The 12,060-nt window shown below is 37.8% G+C and overlaps 1 protein-coding gene across 3 annotated transcripts in view; it reads left to right on the top strand.

Moving 5' to 3' along the window:
* CTNNA2 (catenin alpha 2) overlaps positions 1–12,060 on the top strand; it is a 463,437-nt gene that overhangs the window by 103,892 nt on the left and 347,485 nt on the right. For all 3 annotated transcript variants that reach the window (XM_039550337.1, XM_039550338.1, XM_019287148.2), the window contains exons 4-5: positions 8,053–8,219; positions 11,922–12,041. In XM_039550337.1, the coding sequence (XP_039406271.1) occupies positions 8,053–8,219; positions 11,922–12,041 (287 nt within the window). The remainder of the gene's footprint in view (positions 1–8,052; positions 8,220–11,921; positions 12,042–12,060) is intronic.

Below are 12,060 nucleotides of genomic sequence, written 5' to 3'. Positions count from 1 at the left end.
CCTGTGTTCATATTATGTGATTTCTGCAGTATGTGATGACATATATGTGTTTTTTCTTTAAAAAATATATCACCTCTACTTCCTTTCACCTGTTTGTGGTTGACTTCATGGTTTTAAATCGCTCCTTATTTTATTTATTTGGCTGGAACGTGGGTAAAAAAGGAGAGTCTGTGACTTTTGTGAAAAGGAACAGGCAGCTCAGGAGAGCTACAAGGATGTTTGGAGGTCATGCAGGGAGAAAATGGCAAGGGCCAAAGCCCAGCTAGAACTGAAACCTGGCTACTGCTGTAAAAAATACAATAAAAAAGTATTCTATAAATGCATTAGTGACAGGAGTAGAACCAATTTTGGGGGCTTCATTCTGCTCCCTTCCCTGCCCTTCAGCTCAGAGCTCTGGGTACCTGGAGGACAACTGCTCTTACTGTTGGGAGACTGAGGCAAAGAAGGAATTTAGTACCTCAGCCTTTTCCTCATCCTTTGTTGAGTGAGTTTCGCTCTGCATCCAGTAAAGGATGGAGATTGTGGAATCATGGAATGGCTTGGGATGAAAGGGACCTTAGAGCTCATCTAGTTCCAACACTGCCATGAGCAGGGACACCTTCCACTAGACCAGGTTGCTCAGTGCCAGCTCCAGCCTTGATTGCCCTCAGCCTCGCTTCTGCCATTCCCAGGTATCTAACACTCAACCATAGTTTTTTCTCTTAGCTATACAGACTTAGACTAATGATCATTTCTTTCTGTTCTCATTACAAATCTAATGATAATCATGTCTTGTTTAGTAGCCTTCTACTGTGGACAACAGCAGTCTGCCTTTCTGTGTGTTGATGGAGGGCTATGGATTAGTTTTGTGTTTTGATCTCTGCACTGGAATGTAAATTCACACCACGAAGCTCAGTTATCTCATTATCTCTCTGCACAGAAGCTCTTGCAGTTTTTAAACATTCAAGCAATGAGTATAGTTATAAAAAGGAGCTCTTGTATTCACACATAGGTGTCACTGCATGTATGTGAATTCCCATTAAAACTGGCAATTAAGTGTTAGGATACTAAAATGTTGCCAAGTCAGAATTCAGTGAAAAGCTGCTGTAGTCTTTGAAAATTAATTTTTAAACGTAATTCCCAATTTTGGAAAGATAAACTTAATTTTCATGTAGGCTGATGCTTTGAGCATGATTTTAAAATCCTTGGTAAGTTGTTTATGGTGAAAAAATAACTGCATTGGATTTCAAATATAGGATATCATAAGCAATGTGTGCAGATTATGTGAACAAATAGAAAATAAATAACTTAGATTTTTAGTAGTGCTCTTGTACCTGCTATCTGTTTCTGTGTGTAAACCTGTAAATGCTTTCTTTATATTGTTTGTTGTCTATTTCATATTTTTCTTACTGTAAGCCTATACCGTAGATTTTCCCTGTGCTGATGACTCTCCCTGGTCTGCTTTTCTCCTTTCTTATGCTCTCTCATACTGGAGTATCTTTCTGAATTTCTCTACTTAAATTTTTCCTGTTGTTTTCTGGCTTAGCTGCAAACCCCTCAATTGTCCAACATTAACCTGCCTGTTCTCTTAATCCCAGTTGAGGTTATGGGAAGGGGTTTTTTTTTTTACTTTTAGCTCTGTTTGTTCCCCAGATTCAGCAGGCGCTTCCTGATTCTCTCACTGCTTCTCTCAAGACATTCAGGTAGGATCTAAGTGTAAGGAAAGGCATAAATTAGCAGTAAAACAAAAGTGACCCTTAAAACAACTAGGGAGCTGATAATCCACTGAACTGATCAATCTCATCATCAATCCTTTCCCCTCCTCACAGTGCTTCCCATGAGCTGACATTAGCAACTTGCTGCTCCTTCTTTTTCACAGATCACTGGGATTTTTTGATAAATTTTGTTATGAAAATGCATCTTGCTGGAAAATATCAACCCTTTGAACTGAAGCTTATCTCAAAAAATATCAGTTTCAAATAAACTCTTCATTGGGTATTTTTTATTTTCATGTGATAATAGAGAGTGATGGAACTGATTCTAATTATGATTTTGAACTTAGTTCACAGTGCCTTGGGCACAGATAGAATCTACCCTCGAACTTGCTTTCCTGTATTTGTGAGCGTCTTCAAGCCCCAGAATGAAAATAATATCCAGAATGATGGAATCTCTGTGCCTAGTGCTGAATGCTGTAGTCATTTTCTTGGAGTGCCTCCTTTTCCATTCCTGCTAGGAAATCTTGGGTGTTTTTCAAATGCTGTTCACTTCTATACCTGATATGTTAAATTTATTAATGACAGTTCTATTTAAATTAATAAATTGTTATACAGAAACCCAGTAAATGATTAAATTCAAGATGTTAATCACTAGGACTTAGAGATTTTTCTTTCTTTGTTTGTCTTCATTTTAGTCCTTTTTTACAATAATGATTTTAATAAGTATACCATGCACACTTCACCAGAAAGACGACAACTTTTCCTACCATTTTCCACTGTAGTTTCTTGTTTAGGTGATGAACTATTGTAATAATTGAGAGTGTGCTTCTTGATGCAACTCTGCAGCATTTGGGTAAAGAAGAAAATACTTATTTTAATTAGGGATCTCAAATTTTTAGTATAAACATAGAAATTGTGGAAAAATCGCTAGCTGAACTTCTAACTGATAGGACAAGGGAGAAGAGCTTTCAACTGTGAGTAGATTTAGATGGGATATTGGGAAGAAATTGTTCCCTGTGAGGGAGGTGAGGCCCTGGCACAGGTTGCCCAGAGAAGCTGTGGCAGCCCCTGGATCCCTGGAAGTGTCCAGGGCCAGGTTGGACAGGGCTTGGTGAAACCTGGGATAGTGGAAGGTGTCCCAGCCCATGGCAGGGGGTGGAACAAGATGGTCTTTTAAGGTTTCTTCCAACCCAAACCATTCCGTGATTCTGTGTTTTAGTAGAACATCATAGTTCAGCATCGTGACTTTTGTCAGGATACAAATGAAGCCACATTATAATTCAGTTGAGCTTGAGTTTTCAGATCTGCCTCTGTATTTATGGAAATCTTAAGAGGTCCAGTGTGTTTACATGTTCCTAACCACAGTGTTGAACATCTAAAATGCTCATGTTGGTGTTCACTGAACTCTCCAGTTCAGTGAAGGCAGATCAGTTTAGTGTGTTCTTGAAGGGTGTTAATCCATTGAGTAACTGAGCTGCAGACAAAGAGGGATTAGAAATGCTAATGTATCCTCACATCCCAAACAATTTAATTTTGAATTGAAATTTAATTGGTGTTTTATTGTACTTAAGTGTATCAGTGATGTTCCAAATGCACTATTAATCTGACTATTAATTAGAAAAGTTCTTTCTAAAACATAACATTCATGGATAAATTGTCTTACATTGCCATAGATATGTGGCTAAATATCTTAGAAGTTCTGTATTCTTGCTATTTTCTGTCCCTCAGGAAAGGAGTAGTTGGGTTAACTAAAATTACATATTTTAATGATCCATGAAGTGAATGATGTGGTGTGTTCTTGGATCTAAGAGAGAACATTGAATCCAAAATACCTACTAGATTTAAGGATATCTGCTGTACTTTAAAATGCAGAGTGAATCATCTTCCACTGCTCTGCCTAAATGTCAAATATAAAGTGAGTCAAATTTAAGCGAACTGGATTGTCTGTACGATCAATTCCAGAGAGACACAGCTCTAGGAACAGAAATGTGATGGGAAAAGATGGGGCTTGATCAGAGATGGCCTTTTCTGGCCTTGAAATCCATTAAAACGATGAGAACAGTGGTCATTCTCCCACAGATGGAGAGCAAAATTCCAGCTGCAAGTGGGAAACGAAGTGAGTTCAGGGAACATAGTAAAGATGTAGAAAAAAGGTATTAAGGAAAGGGAAGACTAAGCTGCCGTTTGTATGAAGCTTTTGGAATTCTGAATAAAAGGCATAGTTATATGTAGTAATATACAGCATGAAAATACAAATCCTCTGCAAATTACTTCCCACATTCTGATAACGTTAAACAGAGGTTAATACTGAAATGAACATGTTCAGTTATGGAGACTGGATTTTCAAGTACTGTAAACAAAATACGATGTTTTAAGAGATGTGGTAAATAATCAATGTGATTAATAAGGTAGGAGAAATATAGACAGTAAGAAACCAACCACCCAAGACCAGATTAAGTTCATTATTCCTTAAGTGTGACTGTTGAGATGTTTACTGGGATGGACAGTGCATGGTACTATTCTATTTGGTGAATTTCTAGATGAATCCAAAGGGGATAAAATTGCAGAGCTTTGCATCCTGAAGGGTTTGCTTTTGTTTCTTAACAAGACAACATCCATGATGAAAGGATTAAAAATCTGCTTATATAATTTAAATATGCCTTATTAACAATTATGTGTTGTTCAAATCTATCGTATCATCAATTAGTGTAATCCTCACTGTTTTATATGGAATCTGCAACTCAGTTTGGGTAAATATATTATTATAATTTAGGATAGCTTCATAACAGTGCTTTTGCTCTAATTACAAGGAGAACACTAAAATACTTCCATTATGTCATGGATCAGTTGTTCTGTCTTTTTAATCTTGAACACGTAGAACAAAAGGAAAAATCTAAAAGAAATGGATTAATGAGACTGTAGCTTTATTAATTAGTTCCATTTGAGAACTGCTCAGGAGTGGTGCATCCAATCAATTTGTCATTGTTCTGTTAATTATTTCCAGGTGTTTGGTGTTTTTATTGTCAGCATCCCTTACTGATCATAGCTGTTCTCTAGATTGCTGCTCTGTGCTCTTCTATCTCTTAATAAACACTTCAAGGCTTTGTAAAAAATGGCATTTCCTCTGTCTATTAACCATTGAAAGCCTTGGTTCATTCCTTTCCTCATAGGTAGACGTTTTACCTTAAGTCTGCTCATGAAATTCCAGTAGCTTTTTTGGGTGACCTTTGCAATCGTCTGTTGATAGATTTTTGCAGTTGTTGAGCTGTTGGGAACATGGTGGGATTGTTGGGGTGTGCTTTGTAGGGCCAGGTGCTGGACTCAGTGATCCTTGCAGTTCCTACGCAGGACATTTTGTGATTCCATGAGTATTTCTCATAGCTGCAAATGGTCCTAGAAACCTGCAGTTCTTATCATTTGTACTCCAGAAGCAGAATTGTTTCATGGGGCTGCTGTAATGATTATAGAAGTGGATATTGTGTGCAATTAGAGGGGACTGATGTACTGCCTTTAATCTGTCAGGATTCCACACAAAAATGCACAAAGCTAAAAAGGGACAATAGGAACAAGAGTGGAAGAAGAACACAGTGAAACTGAAGGACAAAGGGGGCATGAGAAGAAATTGATTTAAATTATCTACAAATACAGGCAGCATGGCATTAAAGTGCTTCTAATGAAAAGAGTCACATTCTGGAGTTCATTTTGGAATGAGATTCCTACTTCACATAGGATTAATTGGGGTTAAATGTCTGAGCTGTTTCTAAGATGGCAGCTTGATAAGTTTAAGAGTGTAGCTATTACCATATTAAGATTGTTATTAATTATATTATCACACGACTGACTGCAGTGGCAAGGAAGCAGACCTGATGACTTTAGATGTCTGTGTTTCTTGTGTTGAGCCAATTTTCACTGAAAGGAATTTAATATAGATTGCAGAACAACTTGAAATGAATTTGGAAAGAAATGGATAACTGAATGTAGGGTTGACTTTTCCCAGATAAAAAGGTTTCTCTAAAAAATAATTGGGCTAGCTGAAGCTCCAGTGTTACCTTTAGCCTAAGAGTGGTTTGATACCACTGCTGTAGGAGGATTAAAATGTGTTAATTGGCACTGAAACAGACGAGTCTTCGTCCCCGTAACTGCTAGTGGTTATTAGATTCTAAATTATGAGCGACTAGATCTTTTTAAGTTTTAAACAACCTGCTGTGAACTTTTATACTCATACTTTCTTGGTTTGCTTATTTGATGATGTCTATTTAATACTTTTTGCTTAATTATTTTGGAATTTATATCACCTAATGTGAGGTTTCTAAGGCTAAATATCTAATCCAAACTCTTTTAACTGTTTGTTTGGTTTTTTCCTTTTGACCCTCTGTGCATTTTCCCTCTGCCCATGAGCATTGATTTTCAAATCTTTTTGCTAGGGGTATCTCCTTGGATATTCAAGTCTAAGAAAATAATTTTCCAGGTGCCACTGGCTGATTATCAAATATTGTTTCTTCCATAGTCCAATATAAGTATTTATCTGAAGCTACACGCTGCTAATTTGGAAGAAAATGGTAACATCTCCTCAGCATCAAAATGAAAGTTAAGCAATTTGCAAGCATCTAATTCCAAAATCCAGCCTTGCTTTGGCTGCCATTTCAGCTTGGATTTCTCTGAAATTCAGTACTTTCACTTACGAGAGTTTTGTTGCTGGATGCTTGGAATCACTTCCATCTCATCTGAATCCAGTTTAGAGCTTAAATAAGGGAAAGCCTTGCTGGGATTTCACATGGTTGTGTGTGCCCCCTTGGGTTCAATCAGCTCAATACGCTCCAAGAGTGCATTTTGGAGCAAACTCTCTACGCAAAACTGGGATAGTTGGTTTCCCTCAACAAATAATTGAAGGGAAGATGATGCCTTACCATGTTACACTGGTTAGATGACCAGTGTTAAATTCCCAAGTTAGGAAACTCACATCTAGCCCTTGCTCGCATGCTGGGCTCTCAGCTGTTCTGTGGTTGCTCTCAACCTTCCCTTATACATGAAATATTTGAGTCATTGACTCATACTACTACTACTACTACTACTACTACTACTACTACTATAGAAGTTTCATTCCCAATTTTTAGCTCACTTTCAGCCAAGAGTTGTGGATAAATTTTTCAAATAACTGTTTGAATTAAAGTATGTGTTAGAAAAATGTCTTTGAATTCCTTGCTCCTAGTTTCAGTGATTCTTGGCACACAGGTAAAATGCACGGGAAGACAGGGACAGTAAACTGTGGTCCTCCTCCACAGAACCCTTATTTTCTGTTTTACCTTGAATTTCAGCTCTGTGATGCTGAGCAATATAACATTTAAGTATGTTTAGAAATTTGGTTTGTTCTCTTTTTATCTGGCAATAATTGTTTGTTAATTGCATCCCAAGAAATTCATAGAGAGTTTTGCCAGCCTTATGGAAAGCTAAGAGGAATATGTAGTCTTAAAAATGAGCCATTTGACTTTTATTTTGAAATTGTATATTATCAGCTTATCATCCTGTGGGAGATACCTTCCACATTATCCAAGATGCACTGCTTGCAAATTATAATATGAACATGCAGTCCTAATGATAAATACAATAAGGAAAAGAGTTCTGATAGGAATTAATCACTGTGGCCATCTTAAATCTCTCCCCCACTATTTGCACTGTCTTATGGGAAGTTTTGCCATCTGGAATTTTTTTTTAATGTTGTTCTAATGGTCTTAAACCCAATGTAAATATGCTTTGATTCCACATTAGAAGTACTTTCTTTCTGAGTTTATGCAGTGGAGACAAAAAGGATTCTTTTTAACAACAGCAAAGGTTGTTTTTTTTGAATCTTTGAATCATAGCCAGGCTAGGAGAGGTGGAGTTGTTCAGCCTGGAGAAGAAAAGGCTCCAGGGAGACCTTCCAGCGCCCTCCAGTGCCTAAAGGGACTCCAGGAGAGCTGAAGATGAACTTGGGACAAGGGTTTGGAGTGACAGGACAGGGGGAATGGCTTCCCACTGCCAGAGAGCAGGGATGGATGGGATATTGGGAAGAAATTCTTCCCTGTGAGAGTGGTGAGGCCCTGGCACAGGGTGTCCAGAGAAGCTGTGGCTGCCCCTGGATCCCTGGAAGTGTCCAAGGCCAGGTTGGACAGGGCTTGGAGCAACCTGGGATAGTGGGAGGTGTCCCTGGGGTGGAACTGGATGGTCTTTAAGGCCCCTTCCAACCCAAGGGTTTTGTTGTTCTACGATCTTTTCCCAACAGCACTTAGCTTAGCTTCTAGTGAGTTATTTATACTTCCGGAAAATAACAAATGCAAGGCTCAAAGCTAACCCGAGTGACCATTTGTGTTCCCAATCCCAGGAGAAACAATGCGGATTGCCTCGTCGGAGTTCGCGGACGACCCCTGCTCCTCGGTGAAGAGGGGCACCATGGTGCGCGCTGCCCGGGCCCTGCTCTCGGCCGTCACTCGCCTGCTCATCCTGGCTGACATGGCTGATGTCATGAGGCTCCTCTCACACCTCAAAATCGTAGGCATTTTTCACCTTCTCTGTTGGATTTGTGTGCTTTGCGTGTGGTAAAACGGGATAAATCAATTAGGGATGTAACCGCCCACATTCCTTAGTCTCCACTGTGTTTTCATAAAGTGCTGGTAAGAGGTAGGAGTTAACACATTTCTGCATTAGTCTGATTCATTTTCTAGTTCTGCAGAAATTAATATTTGGGCACTTGAAGCAAAATTTGTGAGATATCTTCAGTGACTGGACTCATGCTGCTGTTAAACAGCTCTCTGACCTGACCTGAAGCATTTACTCCCCTCACATCTTGTCCCAGTGGTTATGTTCCCAGTACTGCTGTCTTCTGTTTAGGTACTATAGTTGTCTACTCTTCTTTTTTTCTCTTCATGACTTCTGGATATATCTAAAGATTGAATGTTTAATTTGGAGTGAGACAACAGTACAACTGTCTTATCAAAGAATAAAGAGGAACTAAAGATTGTCAGATAGTTTGGACAGATATATATTCACTTTTGATTGTCACCATTCCCATTTTTATACAGGAGTATTAAAAAGATTTTCGGTTGAAACTGGGAAATACATTTTTCCACCCTGCCTAGCTGTTGCACTGTTATATTTTTATTGCATAAACAAATCAACAAAAACCTTTGAAACAAAACAAAATTGTGCAGAAAATAATATACAGAGTATTTAAAGCCTGCCGAGTCCATGTGTGAGTTTAACAGAGGAGATGGAGAGTTGGTTCTTTTTAGCAACTGTTCAAAAAATACTTTCTTTTTTTTTTTTTTAAATTTGTCATTTTAACAGTGTAACTGTACAGCAATCTCATGTTCTGGAAAAACAGTGAGAACCCTTCAACTTGCAAACTGTGCAGATAACCTGAATAGCTGGAAAACAGTTTCCATAAGGAAAGAGGCCGATTTTTCAGCACAGGTTCTAGTGAGCTCTGCTTTAATGAGTAAAATGCTGCTCTCAGAATTGTCAGCACGTGGCTCTGGTTACGTGCAGTGTAAGCAGTGTCTCTCTCAAATATGCGTTTAATTTTTCCTCTCTATAGTGCTCCATGGAACTGTAATTCAAATTGTCCATTCCTAGCAAGGCCAACACTTGAATATCATAAACAACAGTTTTTTTCTGAACATTATGATGAAAATTTGTGTTCAAGCTCTTTCATAGGCGAAGAGAAATGTTCTGTAAAATACAAATGTCCAGTGCTGGTTTGTAAGTGGGTGTATTTACTTGCACAGTTTACACCCTGGATTTGCAAGGGCAGTGTCTGGCAGTGTGGTTTGTAATCTCTGCATTTATCTGATGTTATTAAAAGTTCTGTTTCCAAGAAGTCAGCAATCTCTGTTTTGAGCAAAATTCAGCATAAGGACCTTAACTCTGAATTTCATTTTCATGTTAAAAAGGGTAATATATTTCTGAGAATTCAACATGTAAATATCCTTATCTTACCACTTTACAATGCTAACTACTTTTAGACAAATAAATTACTAGGGGAAAATATGGTTATACTATACAAAATTGATGAAGGAACAGCTCGTCTATTGACTCAAAGGTAACCTTCAAAGACGTGTGTAAGTTACCCATAAAATTAATGAACTAAAATAATTCTGCATGTCAGAGTAATGAAGCCTGATTTATGCTGAATTGTGCTGTAATCAGTTTCCTCTGAAAGCATGTCAGAGGCTTCCCAGGAAATGGTGCATTTTAATTAGTGTTTTAGAGGGAATATATGCAGGTGCTTTCTGGAAGGGCTCTTGGTCATTGCATTCAGGTTATCTTTTTGCACTACTAAAATTAGAAATAGTGGTTATTGCAGAAGCTTTTGTAACACATTTAAAAACCATGTACCACTATTAGTATGTGGTCATGCACATAGAGAATTATGAATCTCTTGTAATTAACTCCAGGCTGGTTAATCAGAGGAACAGATCTATTCAGCTGAGTCGTGTTTTCCCAAGGATAGAGAACTTGCTCCAATATGAATTTGTTAAAAAGAAATTACAATAATAAAAACTAAAATATCATTAAAAAGGGGCTTGTGCTCCTGTCCTTTCTAGTATTTCTCATAACTGATTTCTTCATTTTGGAATCTGTGGTCTTGAGCCCTGACTGACACGATAGAGTATGATCAGCACCTTTGGAAATCTGATTATCAGAGTGGAATCTATGACAAATTTTTCAGGAATTCTATTTAATATGGAGCAGGACTTAGAAAAACGTATGTTAGTTCATCATGTCTGTGCGTAGCATTACAAACATATTGAAGATGAAACTTCTAATGTAAATGTTTCTTGATAAGAAAGGAAAATGTTTGTATTTTGCAAGAAGTTCTGAAGGAGCAAATTATTTAATACAATGATGCTTTTGCAATTTGTGTCATTGGTAAGGCAGTCAGTTCATTTTTAGAAAACATTGTTCTCCTTAAGAGCAAAAGAAGAGGTAATTTGGATTCTGAATAAGTTTGAAGCTTGTAAATCTGCAGTAACTTGGTTGATAATTTCCAATGTAACAGCCATGAATTTATGTTCCTGAATTATGCATTTTTCAATAGACATGTATGAGTTTGCTACTCTATTGCCCTGTAATTTGTAAATCTGCAGTAAGTAGGTAAAAGCCCAAAATAAAAATATAGTCTCAGTGGTAAGAAAACACAGAGCAACTCAAGCAATAAAAGACAGGTTCTGCACATAATTGTGCCTTTCTAGACTATTAAACACCAGCTACTGCTGAATTTATTGATTCCCAGCAGTATCTGGAGAGCTGCAAACCTCTGCTTATGCACAGGAGCTTGTCCCCATCCCAGTAAGCCCCTTCCTTTTGGGGGAAAATCTGTTATGCATGTTCTTATGAACTGCAGCAACAGCTTTTACCAAGAGGGAGCAGTAGAATCTTTTCAGTTCTCAATGTTTTTGCTTGGAATTGTGTTTTTATCTTGTGAGGAAGAGAAGTACAACTTTGAATTCCCATCTAGTCACAGTAATGTTTCCTTTACTTATTGCATGAAAAGAGCATTTTATCCCTTCAGATATTTTTTCTTGCTTTGCATAAAGTTTCACAATGCATTTGTTGGATCAACTTGTTGGTATAACTGGGGTTTTATATCTTTGCCTGTTAGCTGCAGCATGACTGAGTAAGTGCAGGTGTGGTTTCTTGGGTAGATTCTTTCCTCAGTGTTAAATAACTAAAGAAGGGAAGCTCAGAACTGAGAAAAAAAGAAATAATACAAATATTTTGGGTTGAAGCTATCATTTGTTTCACAAAGATCCAGTGTTCTGGATTTATCAGGGTAAATTTAAGTCCTAATGGTAAGTTTGAATTTCCTTTTTAAATATTTCTTGCCCAGAATGAATAACTTTCTTTGTTTTCCCATAAAGCCTGTACCACACATTAAGAACATACTCGTGTATTTTGTTTTAAACCCCTCAGACATTAAATATTTCATCTGATGAGTGGGGAAATGAATACAGTTACATCTTTGACATTAGTTTTACATGATCCTAAAGCACAGTAAATGGGCAGTAATGCAGAGTGACAGCTGCTCTATTAAAAACCTAATTAAAGTTCATGGGACTCTCATAAAGCCTCTGTACAGTGATGGATGTGAAACCGAAATTGGGTCCATGTAAGAGAGTACTGGGTGGAATAGTCACAGACTTTTCAAAGAGTGGATTAAAATGCTGACAGAGCTGATTTCTTGCGTTGTAGGTAGAGGAGGCACTAGAAGCTGTGAAAAATGCAACAAATGAACAAGATTTAGCCAATCGCTTTAAGGAATTTGGGAAGGAAATGGTAAAACTGAACTATGTTGCTGCGAGACGACAACAGGTGAGTACAGGAGTGGCTG

Source organism: Corvus cornix, chromosome 4 (assembly GCF_000738735.6).
Source record: "Corvus cornix cornix isolate S_Up_H32 chromosome 4, ASM73873v5, whole genome shotgun sequence".
In the NCBI taxonomy this organism is placed as follows: Eukaryota; Metazoa; Chordata; class Aves; order Passeriformes; family Corvidae; genus Corvus; species Corvus cornix.
This window is presented reverse-complemented; position numbering and strand designations above follow the sequence as displayed.